The sequence below is a fragment of the Nematolebias whitei genome, chromosome 11, assembly GCF_014905685.2.
Source record: "Nematolebias whitei isolate Nwh7 chromosome 11, NemWhi1, whole genome shotgun sequence".
NCBI classification, from domain to species: Eukaryota; Metazoa; Chordata; class Actinopteri; order Cyprinodontiformes; family Rivulidae; genus Nematolebias; species Nematolebias whitei.
The window spans coordinates 39,258,814-39,283,779 of NC_056508.1; the positions used below are offsets into that span (position 1 = coordinate 39,258,814).

General features: G+C 38.3%; 1 protein-coding gene across 1 annotated transcript in view; it reads right to left on the minus strand.

Annotated features, from left to right (window-relative positions):
• Positions 1-24,966, minus strand: part of ajap1 (adherens junctions associated protein 1) — a 52,897-nt gene that overhangs the window by 15,493 nt on the left and 12,438 nt on the right. Inside the window, exon 2 of the mRNA XM_037684984.1 lies at positions 10,375-11,108. Coding sequence (XP_037540912.1) covers positions 10,375-11,108 — 734 coding nt within the window. The remainder of the gene's footprint in view (positions 1-10,374; positions 11,109-24,966) is intronic.

A 24,966-nucleotide genomic window follows, 5' to 3' on the forward strand; every position in this document is an offset into this window, starting at 1 on the left:
TCTAATGAGGCCCATGTTATCAGCAGTGCTTTGCTGACTGGAGTTTTAATCATTTCATATCCATAATGAAGCTGACAGCTCCATCTGTGTGAGTGGAGGGGAGTCAGAGGTACAAGCAGCACAAATGCAGAGAACAATCAGTGAGCATCTGGAATCTCCACCGCTAAACGCCCCAACCCTCCTCCCTCGTCTTCCTCCTCCTCCTTCACCACCTGTATAATGACCCCAGCTCCAGGAGAGCTGGATCAACAGGAGCCATCCACTTGGAGCTACAATATCGAGACAAAAATCCCCTTAAAATGAGGTGAAATATGCAAAACGTAAACTAAACACGCCGACTTAAGAGGAAAACAGACATCACAACAACCATTTCTGTGTGGTTATTTACCACTGATGGCTGTGGCCTGCAGCAAGTCAGCAGCTAATTAAAGAATTACAGCCAACGCAGGCTGAAAGTCATTAAACCTCAACAAATGGGCTGACAGATGACGTGAAAGAGAATAGTTCAAACTGGCTAAATGAGGCAGAAAGCACCCAAAAGCTCTTCTCTAAAGGCCTCTGATTTGATTAAGAGCAACATTAAGCTACGTTGAATTTTCAAAATTAGCATAAAGAGTCTGTTTGGTTGTCCTGCATTATTTATGTCAATAGTTTCGTGGGCGTCAACACACTCAGAAGCAGAGCTATTATGAGTTATTATAACTAGTTATTATCTAGCACAGCTTAGCTTCAGACTGCAGTTTAGATCTAACATCTATGGAAATGTTTGAATTTCTTCAAGTGAAATTCCAAAACTGGATGGATGTAAAAACTGTGACACAACCAGCTCATTTGAGTGTTGAATGGAAATGTTTAGCACGTTAGGCTGATTTTCTAAATTGTCCCTAAATGTGAGTGAGAAAGCGATTGGTTGGTTGTCTCGTTTGTCTCTATGCATCCCTGTGATGGACTGGTTACCTGTCCAGGGTGTCCCCCGCCTCTCGCACAGTGATAGCTGGACATAGCCACCAGTGACCCCCGCGACCCAAAATGGAAGAAGTGGGTAAAGATAATGGATGGATGTTTAGAAGAAGCAAAAAATTTAAAAAACAAAAAAGCTAATTTGCAAACAAACCTTTTGATGAGCAGAAGTTTTGGATTTACCAGAGCTACAGATATACTTTTGTTTACATGAATGGAATACAGAAAACATTAAAAATAAATCACTTTCTACTATTTGGAAGTCTTGTTGATGAGCAATGTCATGATGGAGCCGGAGATCAGGCTCCTCTCTTGTGGAAACAACTTCCAGTTTCTGTCCGTGAGGCTGACACATTAGCTATGTTTACATGTGCAAAATTCTTCGATCAGATTGAAATGTATTCAGATTAAATAATCCTAATGTGTCGTTTACATGGGCACAACCCATTCACAGCGAGTGTTTACATGCAGCGGGGTTTATATTCTGAATGGAAGTACTGGAATGCACAGAGTGAACACTCCGTTAAAATAAAAACACCAAAGAAGAAGTTCTACTTCCGGAATGAACGTTAACAAAACTGAGCCCCCAAAATGGACCCGCGACAGATTTTAATGATGGCGGAGACGTTCCTGCACTCCTGACTGAACTACAGGTAATACAGATCATTTTGAGCTCTCTGTGTAACTCACCGACCAGTTCTGCTTCCCCGACATATTAGCATCTAGCCAGGTGGAAATACATGAGGTAGACATAGGTCACACATGTGCAGTCAGGTCAGTTTTCCACAATCAGAAGAAGATGATCAGATTAAGTGTTTACATACACACCGTTTGGATTATGAATTTGCATAAACCACCCCTCTCATTCGGATTACAAATTCATTCAAATCGAGCTGAATCAGCTCAGAATAATCCAAATAGGGAATTTACATTAAACATTTTTATTCTGAATGGCCTTTTAATCTGATTATTTATGTCCCTGTGAACGTGGCTATAGTCTACTTTTAAGATTAGGCTTAAGTAAATGGTAAATGGATAAATGGACTGTACTTATATAGCACCTTTCTATCTTATTTCAAGATACTCTAAGCGCTTTACACTACAATCTGTGTCCTCATTTACCCATTCATACAGCACTCTACTAGATCTCTACAAAGCTAATTGAACAAATCATTCTAATGAGACTAATCAGAGCTTTAGCTCACATTCATACACTGATGGGACACACATCAGAGGCTATGAGGGGTCCAGTGTCTTGCCCAGGGACACTTCGGCATGTGACTGCTGGTGGATTCGAACCCCCAACTCTCGCATTGGAGGACGACTGCTCTAACCACTCAGCCACAGTCTTTCCTTTTTGATAAATCCTATAGTTAGGGTTGGCTTGGTTTCCTGACCTATCCCTTATCTTATGCTGCTATAGGTTTAAACTACTAGAGGACAAATTGACTTCATTTCATCACATGAATAGTTTGTATTTGTAATTTCTTCTTAATGTGTTTGTCCTTCCTCCTTGAGAAAGACCTGCCCCCTACTTGCCTGTCCTCTCAAACCCAGCCGATCGAAGCAGATAGCCGCTTGTCCTGAGCCTGGCTCTGCTGGAGGTTTCTTCATGTTATGAGGGAGTTTTTCCTTTCCACTGTTTCCTTGTGTCTACTTAGAATGGGAGACTGCAATGAAATGAAGACTCAACACAACCTGCTGGCTACCTTAGATAAATAATTTTGCTAAATGAATTTTTATGTATGTGAATGTTTTTGTTCAGTGCCCTGAGATAACTTCTGTTGTGACTATATAAATAAACTGAATAATTTGACCAGATCACCCTAAAAGCATTGCTATGTAATGAGAAAAAAACATTTCTGCGCCTGCATTACCTGCATCTTGTATTCAAAAAGAAACGTGTCCTTGACATTTGTTAATATTTTTTATTTTATTTGCACTTGGTAACAAAATCTGTCAATATGTTGATAACAATCTAGTACCAGACTGTCGCAGAACTAAACAATCAAGAAAACCATATTGTGAATATTCTGTCAAGTCTCTGTCACTTTAGGCACAAAGTTAAGACATGTTCATTGTGTGCTGTAAACAATCGCATGATTTTCTATGAATAACTTACCAATAACAAAATAAAAGTCTGTTTGATTTAATAAAAAAATTACTATAAATGGGAAAGTTACCATAAATTTAAATCCAACCAGTTCAGGTTAATTATTTATAGTTAGTTAAATTAAAGTTAGTTATAATACAGTTGGTTATAATAGTCGTTTCAAAAAGTTCATCCAGTTTTATATTAGACACATAGAAATAAAGCTCACTGTTCGATTCTGCAAAACGAGACAAGGAGACATGCTGTTGTTTTATCAAGATTAAAATCAAGATGTTCATATGTGACTATTTGAGAGTCATCATCCAAGATTTTGATTGCATTACTTGGTATGTAAAAGAAAATACAAACTTTACAGCCCTTGTTCACATGTACCGTTAAAAGAACAGAGGTCAGAGTCACGGGCATCATGCCAAAAATCGCGTTCTATTATCGGTTATTATTCTGTCAGATAAAGTATTTTTGATCTGCATCTCAGTACTGCTTGCTGCCAGTATCTGGCCAGAGTGCATTTATTGTTGAGCAGAGACAAGACCACAAAAATTTCAAATCAGAAGATGGGCAGCTGTTTCAGGGTGCTGTGACGTGTGCACTTCTTGTTTGTTTATTTATTTATTTTAATCCACGTTGCGTCTGCTTCCCATTCACCTTCCCACGGGGCTCTAGTTTTATAAATGGCATGAAAACAAAGCTATAAATTAAACTCCTGTATGAGCTTAGTTACTGACTTCCTATGGATAACATATTTCAGTTTATGGTGTTTAAGGTGGTAATTTAGGGACTATCTTTTTTTAATGGAAATAGGATTAGTCTCACAAGGAATGAGCTTAGTGTATTAAAGATATTGTATGAAACAAAAAGGAGGGACAAACATACAGGACAAGAATAAAATGAAGGGTCTCTCCTTTTAAATATTTTCATCAGCAATTCAAAGCTGTGCTGTTTATGTGGTAATTATATATTTTGCTTTGGGGCTAATTTGAAGCAGACATGGGTTAATGTTAATGTGTTGTGATGTAAAAAAAAAGTCTTTGGCAGCAAAAAAACAAAGCAAAACTGGGGAGTGGTGGCACAGAGGTTAGAGAGGTGGGCTTGTGATCCGAAGATCGCCGGTTCACGCCCCGGCCCCATCAAAAATTGTGGGTGGGGTAGGTGAAACACCCACACTTGCCCCCACCCTCATTCGCCCCACTCTGGGCCCATGAGCAAGGCCCTTAACCCCCACCATGTGCTCCCTAAACAGGTCTCTCTTGAAAATGAGTTATTGTGGCTCAATGAGACTAACCTGTATAAATAAAGGCTAAATGAAAAAAAAAATGAAAAAATATTTTGCTTTGGGGCTAATTTGAAGCAGACATGGGTTAATGTTGATGTGTTGTGATGTAAAAAAAAAAGTCTTTGGCAGCAAAAAAACAAAGCAAAACTGTTTTTTCTTCAAAATATGATTATATTTATCTGCTTGATGAAAAACTGTTTTCTCACAGCAACAATGGACCTATTTGAAATATATAAATTGTTTATTTTTTGGCAGCTTTCAGCCAGCAGTGATGATAGATACAATACCAAGTCATTATTTTAATCACAGGTGGTCTCATGCTCGCTTCCAAATCAAAAGAGCACAACAACGCTGACAAAAAAATTAGGTGCTGCTTTTTCAAAAGTCAATATATACAGTTCAGTCATTATCATAAGACTTGCTTATATGGAGAACATGTGTTTTCTCTTTACTTAAGCAGAGTAAGATCTGTGTTTGCTTTTAACCAGTAGCTGTAGATATCAGATCCAGGCGTGTCAGAGGGTCCAGTTCAGGCCCTGCATCTGTTCGTCCTCCGTACCGGAACACCAATGATTGTATAACTCAGCTGTCCAGGAAATCAAATGTCACACTTACATCACAAGTGAATGTCCATTCACCAGCTTCTTAAGAAAATATTATTGGAAGGAAAGAGTGGAAGGCGGCCAAAGATTTTAATCATCTTTACTGTTCAGTGCCCACGTCCATGACATTTCTGCAACTGCACCAAATGGGAACAGTTCAATTAGCGCAGCGTGCGTTCATGAGATGTTGAGCATGACTCATGTTTCATTGTGCTATAAGGAAGCCGTGTTCTTCATAAACGTAATGACATGTTAATTCTGATATGCCCACAGGAAAGGTTTGACTGCTGTGAACTGCCTCTACACTGACAGACTAACTATAAATGTCATACATGCCCATGTGCAAGATTTCAGGAATTTCATAGTCAAGGACACAGCCTGTGAATGGAGCATTTCACCCAGCTCTAATATAATACTCAGGAAATATGTGTTGTTTTCTGTTCACATTCATCAGAACTAGCTGAAAAATTAGTGGGGTGATTTTAAATCAGCTGCTTTTAGTTTTAAGTTCACAGTCTGCAGTCACTAGACCTGACAACGAGATTACTAAAGATGTAAAATCGTTTTTGTTTTTCCCAATTGAGACCAGTTAATTTGCAGCTAAATCCTGCAAAGCTTTAAAAACAGTTGATTTGTCCTGTTTAATACAATATACCTTAGTTGTCTCCATCTATGTGAAGGATGGTAATGTGAAATGGTGAAAAGGGTAATGTGTTGAAGTTAATTATTACTTGTGAGAAAAGGAAACAAGGTTTATGGAAAAGGAAGTTAATGTAAAGCATTAATGTTGTGCACTGTTAAAGGTTTGTTGGTTAACAAATAAAGTAGATGCAATCTCAATGTTAAAAGCAGCACTTCGGTCGTCATTGCTCTCTCCTGTTTTATTATTCTTCAGATTGTGCACTTCACTGTTGCAGCGGTCCGGACACTTCGGACCTGTAACAGATTGTGGGTCTCTCTTGTAAATGAGTCCTCCTGGCTCAATGGGACTAACGTGTTTAAATAAAGGTTGAATGAAAAATGTGAGATCCAGTTTTTTTTTTAACAGCTATTACAAAACATGAACACACATCCCAGATCCTGGCATCTCTCTGTCGGTTTGGTGGGGGTTAAGGGCCTTGCTCAGGGGCCCAGAGTGGGGCGAATGAGGGTGGAGGCAGGTGTGGGTGTTTCACCTTTTCCTGCCCAAAATTTGATGTTGACGGTACCAGGAGTTGAACCTGTGACTTTCTGATCACGGGCCCATCTTCTAGCCTCTGCGCCACCACTCCCCCTCCCACCCGACTTATTATCAGACTTATGTGAGCTCATTAACATGTTCATGTCAGTAAGAGCACATGAGACAACCAGTCGATGTTCTAAGATCCAGACTAAAATATGGAGGCAACTGAACTTTTAGAGTTGCTGCTTCAAACCTGTGGAATAGTTTACCTCTTCATATATGATCTGATGAGAATGTTAACACTTAAAACTATAATTAAGACCTGCTTTTTTTTGGGGGGGGGGGAGGGGGGGTGGTTGTTGATCGAGGCAAAGTCCTGCCAGCCATTCGTTATCTTTTCGTCCTTTTTGAGCCACAGGGTTAATGGTGCCTATATCTAGAAGTCACTGTGTGAGAGGTGGGGAACACCCTGGACAGGTCTCCAGTCCATCACAGGGACCCAGAGACAAACAAAACAACCATTCACTCTCTCACTCACACCTAGAGACAATTTAGAGTTACCAATCAGCCTAACATACATGTTTTTGATCTGTATAAGTATCTGGAGAAAACCCACGCATGCACAGAGAGAACATGCAAACTTGAACCAGAATGGTCCCCCCGGCCGGGATTCTATCTTGCGACCTTCTCGCTGAGAGGCGGCAGCTCTACCGACTGCTCTATGTGCGCTGCCCTAGAGGCAAAATCTGAAATCCAGTTACAGATGTTGATTTTATTACGTTATGTGTTTTATTTTAGCTTTACCTTTGTTAAAAGCTTATACCTTTTTGCTTTCATTGTTGTCTTACATTTTTGTTCAACTAAAATTGTAGCGCACTTCGGTTAACTTTTATAGAATAGAATAGAATAGAATAGAATAGAATAGAATAGAATAGAATAGAATAGAAACAGCCTTTATTGTCCCACGGATGGGAAATTCAAGTATAACAGCTGCAACAGATAAAAAGATTTCACACAAAAGTTCCTAAATGTTAAAAACAATATATGAAGAAATAAGATAAACAATATCAATAATAATGATCAATATGTGTTGGAACATTGATAAGGACAAACTATTTACAGTACAGTATTATAGGCAGAGTGTGCGTTTTAGCCGAGGTCAGCATTTATTTAATCCGTATCGAGTTTGTTGGGAGCAGTGATGGTTGTAGAGTCTAACAGCTGCTGGGAGGAAGGACCTGCGATTATGTGCTATATTCATTTATTCAACCTTTATTTATACAGCTAGTCTCATTGAGCCAAGGACTCATTTATAAGAGACATTTTGATGTGCTATAGAAATAAAATCAACATTGACAAGTCTTAAAATGGGGTTCACTCTCAAATTTACAGCAACATTAATCACCAGTTACACAGGTTAAATTTTAAAAAGGGAAGTTAGTAAATGTCACTAAATTATGTCATAAGCTGATTTACATAAGCAATGCATCTTCATGTCTCATTTGCATTTTGCCATCTCGCTAGAACATTTGCTTCTTTCCTACTCTGTGTATGCAAATATGTTACATTAACAGAGCCAGTTTACCAGTAACGCTGCTTTCATGAACACATTTTTTTTTATGTTCCATGTTTATAATTTGTTTGTCTGAAGAAGAGACAATCCTGAAATTGTGACTGAAAGTGTAACGGTTTGAAGGAGAGATGTGAGAATGCACACAAACAGGAAGCTCGACTGAAAACTAAAATATTTTAATATTACAAACCTAGCAAAATACACAAAATAACAATACCATGATGCACAACAGAAAACTGGACAGAGCATGAAGCACGATGCAAGACTGCAGACTGACAGGGGAAGACTGGCAGACTAAAATAAATGAGGCTGATGAGGAGATTAGAGACAAGTGATGGAGAACAGGTGAGGGTGAGCGTGGCAGGACAGACGAGCAGAAACTAACTGAGGAACAGGAAAAACACAAAGGAACAGAACTAAACACAGAAAATAAACATGACAACCAAAAGGGAATAAATAACAACAAACACAAAGACTACCCCAAAAAAACACAGATCCTGACAGAAAGGCATGTGAAACCCGCCTGGCTCTAATTAAATCTATTTCATCTCTGATCATGGAGTTATTTAATAAAACTTACATTTACATAAGGTAATGACACAATCTTTGCAGTAGTTTTAGAAATATTTATAGGTATAACGGTTAAAAGTTGGAAGTGGCAAGAAGTCTCAGAGGTTTTCTGTAGCCTGAAGCTCAACTTCCTTCTCTGTGTCGTGCTAACAAGCTGAAATGTGGACACACCCTGTGGCTGGAGGATGTTCCCTCAGGTGCTGATCTCGGTGTGCAGACACAACTCGGCATAAGCTTTCAGTTTTGATGGTTAAGAGTAAAGCAAGTGGAAAGGGGATGCATTTTGTCAGTAACAGTTCTCCAGGAGGATAGAAGTACACTGATGTAACCCCCGTGGCACTGCTGCCACAGTGAGCTCGCCTCCTGCATATCACGCACTTGACCTCACATGGCACGCACAGAGCAGACAACTGGATCCTGCCCTCAGAGGGAAAATATCGGTGACTCCTTTCACTATAAGGAAGCTATGGTTCGAGCTGAACTGTTCTCACGTTATGATATGCATTCACCGTTAAAGAAAACATTGCTCACTTGTCACTTGAAACTGCCGCGGTAAGTTGAATTCACAGAAAATATGAACCCCATTTATGAACAAGATCCCACTTTAAACTATGCATTATATAACAGTGAAAAAGTAAAAAGAGTTTTCTTGCAATACTAAAATATATGAAAAGTTTTTGTTCCTAAAGCCCATTTACATTTCTTGTATTCACATGCCGAGCTGTTTAATATTCCACATGTACCGTAATTTTCAGACTATAAGCCACTACTTCTTTTAGCACGGTTTGAACCCCACAGCATATACAATGCTCTAATTTATGGATTTTTTAAATATATATTTTTTAATTGATGGGCTAACGAGCTTCATGCCGCCAAAACCTTTAGCCTCGTTACAACTGGGCGCTCACATAACTGCTCAGTACACATCTCACTTGGGAGGTGGGTCCTCATAACTCAATGAGACTGCTTGTATAAATAAAAGTAAAAAACATATTTGAACAGTGAAATTACTGAACAGGTCACAGTGGATCAATGAAATGGGGAGGGGAGGAGAAAACGAGGAGGGGGGAGAATCCTCCCTCCCCATTTTCTACCCACCTTTCAAGAGATATGTGTATTGGGCAGCTATATGAGCAACCGGGTGTGACGAGGCTAAATGTTTTGGTGGCATGAAGCACGTTACCCTATCAATAAAAATCCACAAATTAGCCACAATATAAGCTGTGGGGTTCAAAGCGTGTGAAAGAAGTAGTCAAGGAGACAAATGTCAAAGACAGCCCAAGTTTGCACAGGAGGAATATTTAGATAGTAATCAATGACTTCCTGGGAGGCTACTGTATTTTATTTTTAACCAGCCGTGTTACAAGCACTGTTCGGAAAAAATAAATAAATAAATTGCTGTACGTATTTGTGTATGTTGCTGGTACATATTTAATTAAAAGTTTTCAAAATCTTTCTGTGTAAATATTTCATGTTACAACATGAACACCCTTGGCTTATATATGTATAATTTTTTTTGTGGGCGTGGCTTTTATTTGGATGCGCTCAATATTCTGGAAATTATGGTATTTCATTTTTTCATCCTGTGTAAAGCATCATGTTGCCTGATTCATCTTTTCACTTGTCAACAAGCAGCTTTGACAGATATGAGCAGTACAGCTGAATGCTTCTGTACAAAAGTAAAATGTACTCCCAATTTACACTTTTCACCCTGTTTAGTACACATTTAAGTCGGTCTTTTTTATTTTTTATTTTTTTGTTAAAGTGACTTTTACAAGTGTGCACACTAAAATCATGTGATCCACAAAGTCTTGTTACTAAAATGTTGTTTCTTTTGTCTTTTTTCAAATACATCAAAAAAACATGCAAATTAAAATGAATATTCAAACTCTCTTGGTAATTATTTTCTTGTCATGCACTGATTTATTACAATTCTAAAGAAAGAGATGGACACTGTTAGCTATAGTCACAGCTCTAAATATGTGTGTACTGAAATCATAATGTGAAGAGAAATTACACGATCAAGACGTTTAAAGTAATTAATGATAAATAGATTTGCCTGCTCATTTCACCTTAAATGTCACAATAAATATTTAACTGTTTAGCAGTTTTCTGGCTTACCTTGCGTGTCCCCATATGGCTTTGGTGGTTTGGCAGTCTCTGTTTTACTGTTCGTGGACTTAGTGGTGCTCTTGGATGTTGTTGTGCTCACTACAGTGAACGTCCTTTGGGAAAGCCTTGGAGTAGTGCTAGTGGTTGTTGCCACTGTGGTAAATGAGGCCCTGGTGGACAGTGTTCCATTGGGTTCCACTTTGCCTTCCTCATATATACTATCATTCCCCGTGGGGCCCCATTCAATATATTCAGACACTGTGGTAGTCCGGCCCTCTTGAGACTTGTCAAAGCTGTCCCATTTGAGCTGCCTCCTGGCTCTAATTAACACTCTCCCGCTTGATAAAACCACTGAATCTTCTGCTATTCCAGCCAAAGCATCGGCTGTCTCTGTTTGAGAATATTTCAACCGGCACTCCTTACACGCTGTTTGTCCTTTAAGCTTTCTATGCTTTTGAATTTTAACTTTTGGCCAAATCCCGGCCCTGTTGTCTTGGGGTGGAGGAACAGGGTTGAGAAGCCGACGCGCTAATGGGCTCACTGTTCTCCAGTGAAGCTTGTTAGGCATATCCCAGAGAGGCTGCAAGCGAGGCCGGGACCGAGGCACCGATTTAGGCACGAGTTTGATGCCCAGTCCCTGACTGAGAGGGCTGCACAAAGAGAAGTCCAGGGTGAGGTGAGTCATGGCCAACAGGATCCACACCCAGTGCCCCACGCAGCTGCCTGGCCTCAAAGCAGAGGAACTGCAGACGAAAACAAAAAGAGATAAGTTGTTTGAGAGTTAGTTAAGAAAAAAGAAAACAAATACATTTTACACTCTCCCACCTTTTAGTTATCAACTGTTAATATTAGCATCTGTACTTATTGCAAAGTTTTGCTCAACAACTTCTTGAACTCAGTTAAGCTTGGCGAATAATTAGTTTTACAAACTGCCTTTTTTAATTACAGCAGAAAGGTCAGTCACAAAGTAAAAGCAGCTGCTGAAGATCAGGAAGATTCTGAATTTACACCCTATGCTTTGAACCGTCACTGGCAACAAGCAATTTTCCTTAATGTTACAGATTTATATCTATCCAGGGAAGATTATACCAACACGCAAGGTCAGGGATGCATCAGCTGATCATCATATTCTGCATTATTACACAAAGTCATCTGATTCCCAAAGGGCAATTTGATTATGTACAGTTATATTCAGGATGTATTTTTTCTAGAAGACACACTATGACATAATACAGAAACTTAGCGTGCCAATTTACAGAATGGCAATAGGCAGTCATTGTATCAGAACTTCACTTCTGAAGGCAAGGTGACAGATGAGCTATGTATTCAGGCAGTGGGCAGTTTTTCAAGACAACCTTCAGTGGCCCCTGGACAAAGCCACACATTGATTCCTGAAGGAGGAACCTTATTATGGGCTATCTTTAATCTCTGTCGTCCTTGGCTACTTTAAGCCCACAAGGAAAGCTCATTTTAGGAGCATCACCGAGGTGGTGACAGACGGAAGAGTGCAAACAGGTTCATCAGCATGGCGGCACAATGATTTTTGTTGATGCATGATTGTAAAGCATGTTTGTGTGAGTCGATCATGTGGCTTCGTTGTTGTTTATTGCATTTTTAATGAGATGGCATGTACATATAAGAGAAAATAAAATGTTGTAGGACTACACAGATTTTAAATATATACGTTGCATGCAAACATTTTATTATATTCATTAGACTTGAATGTTTTATCAATGAGGTGGTTCAATTGATGCTTTGAATATTATTGTTATTATTATTATTATTATTAGACCTTTATGTATACACGTTAGTTACCATTGAGCCTTGAAGACTCATTTACAAGAGATACCTGTTACATATACAGCTTATACATGTACTGTTTATACAACAATTGTTTGGACCTCTGCGTCTGCCTTCAACTTCTGCTGGTACACTCAATGGTGATCCAAACAGCCAGAATTAGTGGACATTCTGCCCAGTCCATGCTCGATTTAACATTCTCCATGATTGAATCCTTCATGCTGGCATATTCCAGGAACCGTAAGTGTCCTATGATTTTCAGAAATCACGTCCAGCTTGCGGTTGAGCTCAGTAAGCGTATGAGTTTGAGAGCTCGAGGCACGGATTAATCCTTCACATAAGGCTGGCAGCTTTACCATGGCCGAAACTGCTGCTGACGTCTTCCTAATTTGTTAATATCCCTGCCGATTCCAAAAAGCGGAAACCCTGTTATCATAAATCCAGTAATGTACACAGTTTCTACATCCTCCACAGACAGCACAGGTAGGCGCACCATCTTCCACTCACTCCAGGGATCAATGATATACCCAGCTGCGTGGGTCCATTCAGGGCATGAGGGCTCTCCAACACCCTGTTGTCTGGTGGAAAAAATGTTATCTATTATGTTGAGGGACCAGTTGACCAAATCCATAATAATTTTCTGTTTGGAAGATGTGTAAAGAGAGGCTCTGAGGTTAATAGAACAACAGCAAAAAAGCAGGAGGGAAGGAAGGAGGGTAAGGGTGACCATCTTTGTCGAAGACGAAAGAGAGAATGTGAAAGAAAATGAAAGTTAATTCAGTATTTTCTTTACTGTGAGCAAAACGGCTCAAGATTTTTAGCCTTTTTAATTTTTGTGTACAACATTTGAATTGATAATGACAGAATTACTCATGATTTTTATAATTCGCTGCCGAGGGATGTGTGAGTGAACAAGCCACCGACTGAGTATAATTTTAGAATGGCATTTTAATTGAGCCGTAAAAAGTGACTGATTTGATCACCAAAAAGCTCTGACAAGGTCAGTGTAGTATTGACAGTTAAGAATATGGGTGATAATTTGTCTCGTAAGAGCTTTGACCCTGACATCCAACTGGGATTTGGCATATGTCCAATCCGCAGGCTCCGGATGACTCAGGTTTAACTCCGTGAGCCAAATGACTGAAACAACCAATATGGGAAGTGCTTGTTGCTTGCCATTATTAACATTAGTTTACAACAAGAACAATAGAGCTGTAAATGTTTAGGGTTTCTTAAACACTTAGCTTTTAATCCTGAGCTCGAGAAAGACTGTAATGAAAAGTAACAGAGATAAAAAATATATCCATATTATCAAGTTTAGTGCTTAATGAAATTCCATCCATCCATTATCTTTTACCCACTTCTTCTTTTGGGGGGTCACTGGTGTCCATAGCCAGCAGTCAATGTGTGATAGGTGGGGGACACCATGGACAGGTCTCCAGTCCATCATGGAGACAAACAACCATTCACTCTCTCACTCACATCTAGGGAAAATTTAGAGCTACCAATCAGCCTAACATGCATGTGTTTGGTATGTGGGAGGAAACCGGAGTACCCGGAAAAACCTCACATGCACAGAGAGAACATGCAACTCCACCCAGAATTTGATCCGGCAACCAACTGAGCCACCTTAACACAATTTATTATTAAAAAAAGACGTTTAGCTGTTTCACGAAAAATCAACTTAATATCAGATTGTTCTAATTCAAATATTAAGCTTTTTCTTTTTTTACACATTAACATTTACAAAACAGTATTGAGAGCATAGCTTTTTATCTAAAAACTTAACATTCCTAATTTCAAGAAGGATAACAATATTATTTTTAAATATTGGTATCTTTGGAAAGGAAACATTGTGAAATTGTACAGTTCCACCTGGGCGGATGTGGCTGAGTGGTTAGAGCAGTCGGCCTCTAATGCAAGAGTTGGGGGTTCGATTCCACCAGCAGTCGAAGTGTCCCTGGGCAAGACACTGAACGCCTCATTGCCTCCGATGTGTGATGTGATGTATGAATGCGATGAAGCACTGATTATTCTTTTAATAGATCTAGTAGAGTGATGTATGAATGGGTAAATGAGGGCACAGATTGTGTTGTAAAGAGCTTTGAGAGTCTTGATTAGATAGAAAAGCTCTATATAAGTACAGTCCATTTACCATTTACAGTTCAAATCACCACTATAGTTTGTCTAAAAATCCCAAATATGAGTTTCTACATATCATTTCTGACCTCTCTAAGTGTCTTTAAGAATCTGTTGGACTCCTGGCAGGGACCAATGCAGACATGTTCCTGTTTTTAGTTTTCTACATTTGTCTTGGAATCTAGCTGTTTTTTGTTTTGTTACCTTTTTCCTTTTAGCCATCCTATTTGTTAAAAAAATATATATATATATATCTGTAGTATGAGTTTTTTATAACTGTTTATTGTTGTTGCTGTTGTCCATTGTTGTCATCTTTCTTTGTTGAAATCAGGTCTCTCTTGTAAATGAGTCCTCGAGGCTCAATGGGATTTACCTGTATAAATAAAGGTTGATTGATTTATTCTTTTGTTGATGTTTGTTTGTTTGTTTGTTTGGGGGGGGCAGCAGTGTTGTTAATATCAATGTTTATGCTTACTACAACTGCCAAACATACGAAAATTCAAATAAATCTTTTGGGCATTAAACAAACCAAAACAACCTTATTAAATTATGAAAACAGTAAGAACAGTTTTCATTTTCCGAACAAGTTCAGCACTCAGAGGCTACAAACTGAACTGTAATAGCCAGTTTTTATTAAATATTTTCTAAATTTATTGACAATCTAGCAATTTTATTTTATTTATTTACTTTAAAGGCCTACTGAGTTGTATGCATGTTTTTGGACTTAAAGGAAATCGGAGTACAGAGAGAAAGCACTTGCAAACTTGAGGAGAACATGCAGACTCCATACAGAAAGATCCCATGGTTCAAACCAGAGCTTGAGCTCAGGACCTTCTTGATGTGGAGCAACCTTTTAAGCTGTTTGGTTTGCTCAACATGTTTTATTAATCGGGTAATGTGTGCAGACTATAATGAAATGATAATCTGTGGTCTCCAGATATTTTAAATATAATTAGTAGTCATGCTTTATTTTGTAATTTCATAATAAAGTGTAGTAGTGATTAGAGCAGGTGCACCTCTCAGCCTTACTATGTGGAGTTTGTGCATGTTGTACATGGGGGTCTTTCTCCGGGTGCTGTTTTATTCCAAAACACCAAAAACATGCACGCTAGTTTAATTGGTCATTCTAATTATTTTCCATCTGTGTAAATGAGAGTGTGAATGGTTTGTCTCTATGTGTCTCTGTGATGGACTGGAGACATGTCCAGATGTCCCGCGCCACTCGCCCAGTGACTGCTGGAGATAGACACCAGTTCCACCCATGACGTGGAAAAGAACAGGTTAAAGAAAATGGACGGATCGATAGATGTTAAACTGAGGCTTTTTATTTTATTTAAGAACTAATTTTTAAAATGATAGTTTTGTCAAACTTAAATACCCCCTCCCCGTCGCCTATGTCAAAAAAGTAACTAACTTTTACTCAAAGTAAAATTTTTAATAATTCCTTTTTACTTTTATCTGAGTAAATTTTTGCACAGGTACTTTAACTTTAGAGTAACAGTACTTTTACTTGAGTACATTGTTTTAGAACTTTTTCCACTCGTGCACAAAACCAACTATAACTAAGTTAATATGAAATACAGTATATTGGTTATATATTGGTTAGTTAGTAGCTGAGCAACTTTCTGGTTTCATTTGTATTTTGTTCGCAAACTTTCACATATCCAAGTACTGCCAGAGTACTGGTATTTAGAAAAGATACAACTTGCATAACTGCAATCACAACAGCACATGCTGAAGATAAAATATTCTAGCTGCAAGTAATATTTCCTAAGAACTTCACTTTGATAATTTAAGAACCACTAACACAGTCTGACATTGCACATAATGAAAATATAATTTGGAAGTGCTCTGCACAGATGGCAGAAGAAGTACAACAGTCACGGTTTGAACAAACCAGATTGCTTTCTGATGGGACTGCAAGCCTGGTGTCCTAATTTATGAGCACATGCTACATCATTCTGTCATAGCTTACTCCAAAGTTTAGGTAAGCCTGAACAGTATGGCAGGAAATCCCTTTAATAGAGCTGGTGACATATTCTGAGCCTTTGCTGCCCCAGTCAAACATTTTTATCTTCAGATAGTTACACATGTTTGAAACCAGGAAGCACATTTAACTGAAATACAGTTTTTTGGATGATGAAGAAGAATATGTCCATGTTAATAAGAGGGCTGGGAAAAGTTCTGCCTTCATGATGTCTTATTTGTGTATTATTCAGTGACCCCCAAAGGCTGTCTTCTGTCCTGGATCTCAGTATGCCCAGCCTATACTTGAGCCAGACATACTGAGAATGAAATTACTCTGTGCAGTTCTGGAGTGAACCTTTAATTAGTGTGTCTATTGGCCTGGAGGACTTGGGTTTGAAGGTCAGCAAAAGACTTGTGGATTGATGATTTGAACCAGGACTTGACAGACAGCAGATGAAAGAGGCACCTTGGGCTTTGACTCACAGATACATGAGGCGAAACACAAACTCTGCACTCGCAGCATCTCAGCTACCAAAATACACTCACAGCATGTTTGTGTATGTAATATTTAATGGTATTTCTCAATCTGTTTGTATCCAGTACTCATCACAAACCTCTGTAGTCTCGCATCAAACTTGATGTGAAATTTCTGTACAGAAATGATGTAACAGGAGATGCACTGTGCACATTTTTAAAGCAGTATACGTTGTGGTTTTTTGACCCACGTATAAGAACGAGCTAGAGAAAGGTTGACCAAGCTTGACTTTTTTCTCGGTCCTCTGTGCCAGTTTAAGCTGTACTATATTAAGTAAATCTACATTCAACTTATTCTGCAGCTTCTTAAAAATGCTAGTCTGGGGGGGTAGGGGGGGGATTAGTCCCTGACAGTCACAGCAAATGAAACGCATGATCTTCCTGCTCCAGAAGCACAGTCTGAATAACATCATCAGCGCCTCCTGTTTTATAAAACATCAGTGGAAGTCAATGACTCAAGGTCTGAGTTATATAACTGACTCACATTTTTTGAGTTGGTGTTAAAGAATCAACATGCAGTTTGATAAAATGTACTGACGTGCACAAGTGAAATTATAATTTGCCACAAGGTCTACAGCTGAAACTATATAAATTATGTTTTTTTTTTAAGTGTTTTATTTCTGCAAAAAAATCCTTTATAATTTGCTGCACTGTAAAGCTAAAATTCTCCTGACACTGGAAATATAACGTTAACACTCTAAAACATGAAAAGACCAAAATGAAAGACGACGACTCTTTGAAAGCATGAAGAAGACCCAGAGAGTAATCCTGTATCAATGCTTGAGCAAAGAGAGACATTTTTGCAGAGATGCGGGTTGCTTTGCAGAAAAAGTGTCTGTCTCCATGACAGATTTATGACATGTGAAGTGGTCTGCTGTGTTTTAGCACTTTTCTGTAATAGCAGGGTTTCTAGCTTGTTGTTTTTCACACTTTCATGTTCTGTGAATCTCGAATGAGCACCATTTGATGTTTCTTGCACTCAGCTGCTCAATGGCCAAGCACTCTGGATTAAGTAATTACATTTTCCCCTCTGTTAAGCTTATGTAACCTCACTTGAGGGATTTCAACTGGAGATGCTTAAATGGGTTTCTGACAAGAAAATTCTGGGTCTGTCCAAGTGATGTTATTTGCCTGTTAAGGTTTGTCATGATGTTTCTCCTTTAATAACAATAAAAAGCACGTGTAACTGAAAGCCTATCATTTCTTTAAGGAATGCATATTGCCCGCTGCCTGTCATCCCAGAGTGTTAAACTAAAATTATTTTATGCTACTTTCTGGAATTTTTATTTTGTTGGGAACGCCTCTCCACTACTACCACAGAAAATTTCTGTTCAGTTTTTGTATAATTGACTGAGGTCCCTCGTTTATCGTGGGGGATCCGTACCCTGAAGCCCTGTGAGAAGTGAAAAACCACAAAGTAAGTATAGTAGTAAAAGTAGTAAGTAGTAGTTTATTTTAGTATTATATATTTTATATATATATATGAAGTTGTTTTAAACACTTTCCACACTCTTGCAATATTCTAAACAATGTTTCTAAACTCTAAAGCTCTAAAAGAGCACAGAATGGCCCTTCCTCCTCTGCTCTTTGCCGCCTGCAAGTGCTATTAGCCACGCCCACTTCTCAGCTCTGCACAGAGAACAGCTGATCAGCTGCAGCAGGAAGTTTATCCTGCAGTAAGGGCTGCACAAAGGTGAAGCAATGTATTTAAAATAAAAAAAAGTCCATGCCAGTTGTGTGGCTCATCCATCAGTCAGCCATATGTGTGTCATGTCTAATCTTATTTTGAAAAACTGCGATAGAGCGAATCCACAATAAATGAACCGCGAAGTAGCAAGGTGCAGCTGTATAGCATGTTTGTGTTTGCCCAGTTCTTTCAGCTGTAGCAGATTCATCCAATGATTAGCTTTAGAAAACTGAATTAAAATCATTCCAGTGCTTCATGAGATATTTTGCTAATGATATAAACAGTTGAACAGGCTTACATATACTGTATGTACACAGAAATGAGCAAAAACATTATCAACCACTTTGCACACAGCAACAGGCAATAAATATACAATGTAACAGAACACAGGATCATTTGCAGGCAAGTTACAATCACAGTTTTCCATCAATAAAGAAAAAATATAGACATGAGCATGCATCGGGATACTGTATCTTAATGCTTTGCAGCATGTCAGGCTTAAAAAAAAAGTGTTGTGTTTGATGAATCTGCTCCAGAAAAAGATCAACGTAGTTGTGCGTGGTTCAGGCTATTACGCACAGTTATTCTCCAAACCATTAGCCAGTAGGACACAGATGAGCAAAGAAACAAAGGGCATGATTATGTCTCTGTGAACAAGGCCAACTTTAAACGTTCTTATGAAGATGTTTGACAAAAAGCTTCACAAAACCTCCATGTGTTCATAATAATCAGAAACCAAGCTTAACAAAATAAAGCTAATAGAGTAGCTTAACGTATACAGACAATTAAAAACCGCCAACCTCCACTTCAAATTGTACAAGAGTTAAATTATATACTTTTAAAGCAGTTTAGTAAAGGATTATGTGACTCTTTGAACTCGTCCGCTGCACCCAGTTAGACCCGGTAAAACAAAACCATTATCTCTGCAGCTAATCAGATATTGTGCCTAATTATTGTTTCTGCACTGTGTCCCTGCCCCACTTCCTGTGCCACCATCACACTGTGATCTCCTGTGCAAAGTAGGTCTTAATTAGAAGTAGTTTGGGACTTTGCAGGAGCGAGACCTCAGCAGATGAGTCTCCAACCTGAGGGAGGTGAAAAAGACGCACTTCCTTCAGTCCCCTCATCTTTTGTCCCCCAGGCTGTCATCAGTAGAATTTTATCAGCGTGGTCTAAACAGTCCTGCCGCTGAGTACACATCATTTCTAGCCGATACAGCCATTTAAAGGTGCTTTGTTTGAATGTGACTCCACTTTTGCAGACAAGCTGTGTGTGATGGCAGACACTATTTATGGGGTGCTGTTTGTAAAGTTACACAGTCAAAAATTAACAGCAATATTTTGGTTTATTAGACTTTCATAAGAAAAAGAATGTAGGTTTTTTCAGTCATATTTCCACCGTTATTCATACATTTATAAATGTCATCGTTCCAAACTAAATATTTCATTTACAAGCTAAATATTTAGTTTACAAACTAAATACTTAACTTGCAAGTTAAATATTTAGTTAGCAAGGTAAATATTTAGCTCCACACTAAAAAAGTTAGTTTACAAACTAAATCTTTATGTCCAAAATAAATGTTTAATTTACAAACTAAATATTGCAAGTTAAATATTTAGTTACTGAACTAAATATGTAGGTGTAAATTAAATATTTTATTTCCAAGCTAAATATTTATTTTCAAAACTAAACATTTAATTTCCAGACTAAATATTGTCTTAGCTAAATATTTAAGTTTTAAACTAAACATTTAATTTGCAAAATGAATATTTAGCTCAGACTTAAATTTATTTTCCAAACTAAACAATTCATTTCTAAAATAAATATTGAATTTGCTAACTAAATATTTAGTTCAGACCTAAATAATTAACTTGCAAGCTAAAGATTTAGCTAAATATTTAATTAGCAAATTAAATATTTAGTTTAGAAAGTAAATGTTTGGCTTAGAAATTAAATGTTTAGTTTGTAAACTAAATATTTAGCTTGTTAATTAAATATTTCATTTGGAACTATGGCATTTATAAATGTATGAATAACATGGTGAAAACATGACTTTAAGAAAAAAACTTTTTTTTTTCTAAGGAAAAGCTAAATAAACCAATGTCTTGATGTTAATTTTTGACTGTGTAACTTTACAAACGGCGCCCCAAAGCTATCTGCCAGGCAAGATTTAGACTGAGTCAGTGGTTGGCTTTTTGTTTGTTTGTTTTTGTTTTACCACTTAGTGGGGCTTTTCCTGTTCCTGGAAAGGTGCTGCTATTCAGGTCTTGTGTTAACAATTTCACAGTACAAAAAGTAACTATTTATTCAATAGCACTAGCAATTGTTAGGACATTTACAGGCTGAACGATAGCATCCATGTCACTCCCACACACTTCTAAAGTAAGCGGCTGGAAGGAAAAAAAAAAAAAAAAGAGGATTCACTGGGGAAACAGAATACCAGCTACGGGTCACAGAGTTTCAGGTGGCAGTGGGTGTTTTTCTCACGCGGGTCCAAACAGGCACAGCATGAGGTTAAAATGAGATGCTGTGAGTGCATGCTGGAGGACAGAATATATTCTAAAAAATGCTTGTTTCAATTAAGTTAGCTTTTTCTTTACTTTAACATTTTATGATGGAATATGAACTTCAGACAAACTCCATTATATGTATAAAATTCTTAATTTACAGAAAGTGCAATAAATGAACACATTTTTAAGTAAATTTTCAGTCACAAGGAACATCCTTCCTGAATAGTAATGTAAGTAATAGTAAGATGCATCTGATCAGAATCTATACCTGATCTATCTGTAGCTCTGCTATTACACTTTCACAGCTATTGCCACAAAAAAGACCAACAACAACAACAAAAAAAAGCAAACTGACACCATCTCATTTGTATTTATGTGTTGAAGCTAAGTGGAATTTGGTCTGAAAGAAACAATAAAGACATCACAAAATACACTAATAAATTTTGAGTTTAAAGGTATTTTTTCTACTCTTGGTTTGTACCACCTGTCCATGAACATGCTGGTTATTATCATGAGCAACAGAGAGGTGGGGGAGATTTCCTTGCCTACAAGTTTAAAAGAAAAAACTCTTCAAAGATCAAACTATTTGGAAACCTGTGATCTAATGTTTTGTGGATTTTGTTGAAGTGCCATTTCATGACCACTTCCACATACTTCAGCTTCTTCCCTCTACCAAACAGTTGAACTGAGCAATATGAACACTTCTGCTCGTTTTTTTGCACATGGGGGATTTCCCAGTGAACATATTGGATGTGTTTACACTGATGACATACTCTGATAACTGCACTGGATGTTCTTTCTATTTTAACTCTACAGTAGTCCCTTGCTATGTCGCGGTTCGACTTTCGCGGACTCGCTCTTTCGCAATTTTTCAAAGTAAGAATGTACATGAGAACATAAATTGTACACAACACATGATTTTTCAACTTTAATATTACTCACGTGATTGGGACAGTACGGGATAAAAATTAGTGAAAAATAAATACTTCGTACAGGCACCGCCATTTTGTAGTTTTATCTAATATGCCTTTACTGTTTCCCTGCTCATAACTACATTTCCCAGAAGCCCTGTTGCCTTCTGCTAAAATACTAGAGGGAACGTTTTGATCTCATGGGAAAAAGTTTGGTCCTTTTTCATACAGTAACTTTGGTGCCAGCAGATGCAGAGAGCTGCACGGAACCCACCAGGAACTGGACAAGAGCTGGAACAGAACCGGACTGCCAGTCTCATCAGTGAATCTGAGAGCTGCTAGCCGGCCCACGAGGACTCCGAGCGGAGAGGCGCTGCCTTAGGTCTGGTGTTCTCTCTGAAACCTACCATTACTACCCCAAGCCAGAGAGCTGACCAGAACTGGCAGGGTAGGTCTGCCGAAACGGAACAAAATCGAACGGGAACCAAGCAGAACAGAGCCAATGCTGTTCTGCAGAGTTGATGAGTAAAATTTAGTAGCTTCATACAAGTATGTTGTTAAAAATACATAGGTTTATAAGTTTAGAACATTGCAAGAGTTAGAATGGTTTATAAAGCCTTAATAAATATACTAAAATTAATAAATATATTGAGTTTTTATTAGGCATCAATTACCCCCGCCCCCAAATGCACTTATGATTATAATACTGCCAACATTGAAAGTTGTTATCAACTATTTCCATACATCAATTTTCTATACCTACATGATCCTGTTCAGCATCAATGGGCAGAATGTGGACAGATTGCTAGACGTTAACAGGACCAACACAGAGACATCCAACAACTCACCCTCACATTCATACCTACGGCCTGCTAACCTAACCAGCATGTTTTTGCGAGAGGAAACTGGAAAACCTGGAGAAAACCAAAGCTGGCACAGAAAGAACATATGATATATATGCAGAAAAGCCGTAACACCTGTAGCCTTTTTGCTGTGAAGTGCAGGTCATGAAAATTAGGCAACCGTGCAAAACAGTGCCAACATGCAGCCCTAAATACATGTATGACTCATAGCAGTATACATTTTATCCACTTTTTTTTCTTGTTCAGGGTTGCCGAGTGCTGAAGCCTGTCTGAGGTACATCCTCGGCAGGTTGATAGTCCATTACAGGGTCATAATGCATAAACCAAAGGGGTGTCCCAGTTTTAGTGAAAAATGGGGGATGATGAATGGACATTTTCCAGAGAAAGTCCTCAAGCAGAGTTATGAGTGTTATCCTTGCCAATTTACTGTCCATAACAAACAGCTAAGTTCAAATCAGAGACTTTCTAGCTGTGAGGCGACTTTTCCGATCGCCACTCCACCACCATGTCCTGCTCCCAACAATTTCTCAGGCCTCTCAAACACTAATAAACGCAAGCTATGTGGGACCTCACATAACTTGCTTGCAGAAGGGCTAAAGGCCATTCAGCAACTGAGAGTTTGCGTGGGTTGTTGGATTTGTGCAATTTTTTCCTGTGCTGCCCTCAATCATTTACTGCCTCCATGAAATGGTAGTCATCCATCAAAACTTTAAAAATCTCCTTAACTTAGCTCTTTGCCTCATTGATATATGGACATTTTTCATTGCATAAAGTCCAGTACAGCAATGAACAAAAAGCAAAAACATATATTTTAAAACTGTTTAATATGAATTCAGTCCAATTTCATGTAGTGTCATGTAGTGTATGAGTAAAAAAACTTTAAATGTATCTGTATGTGGGACAAGTATTACACACTTTTTCTTTTTTAATGGCTGAGCCTTTACAGTTAGAAACACTCATTCTAGTATTCAACTCCTCTTTGTATTAAATGTTATTTATAGCCGAGTTGTTTAAAAAGCTTGTAGCTGTCATGGCTTTCCTTAAAAGCCTCAAGGGGATCTGTGGATGGATTACGTCTTCTTTTTAAGTCAAACACTTTGAGATTACAATAGAAGCTCCAGTAGCTATGTTGCAAGATTGGACACCTTTCAAGGATTATGGATAGAGACTACGCTCAACACAGATGAATGTGGGTAAGAGCTCATACACTGTGTTTGCATTCATTCCACCTTCCCTGATTCTGCCAGGCCCCAAGCATAGCAAGTCCACGCTGGGGAGAGGAATCCTAAAATAGAGATGGAAGGACATGGAGTATGCATTTGCATTACCCTAAGAGAGTGACAAAGATGAAGAAAGAAAGGAGCGAACAGCAAAGGAGCTGTGTGGTAGTCTCACCCCTCTGGGGCGAAAAAACTCTCTGATAACATTCAGGCCGAAAAGCAAGGACACTTCTCCCTACAGATGACTCACTGTGAGTACAGAGCAAACATGAGTTCAGATTGGACTCCAGTGACACGGCAAGCTGCGTTTGACTGCTTCACCAAAAATAAAAAAAAACAAGTGTCATTACACAGTTAATATTTACACAAACACCTGTGGAAAAGTTGAAAATTGTATATAAAAACTGAAAGTAGTAATTTGCTGATAGCTACCCATTGTTGATATAATGAAGGTGGCAAAGACCGTGTGTTTCTGGAAACATTAGTCTTGTGAAGTTTATTAGAAACGGTGTCCTCACAAAGTTTGTTTGTTCAGGTCTGCTGCTCAGCAGTGTCTGCAGCATCTCTACCAGAGCAGCATCACAGCTGAGCAGATGTAGTAGAGTGCTGTTAGTTTGTAAAAGTGCACCGCTTGAACCTTTTTTTTTCTATTTAATTCTAACAAACAGTACATAAAGTACATATTAAACCAAATAAATATTGTAATTATATATATATATGTGTTATGTTATGTTTATTTGTCATATGCAGGATAACACAAGGCCAACAATGCAATGAAATGCATTGAAAACCGTCATAACTCAGCCAAAAATTTGTTTATGAATATGGGAAAAATCCATAAATACGTTGCTTCAGCGTATAAGTTGCAAGGCATGCAAATTATGCAAAAAAAATGCGACTTATAAGCCGAAAAATATGGTATGTATGTATGTATGTATGTATGTATGTATGTATATATACATATACACA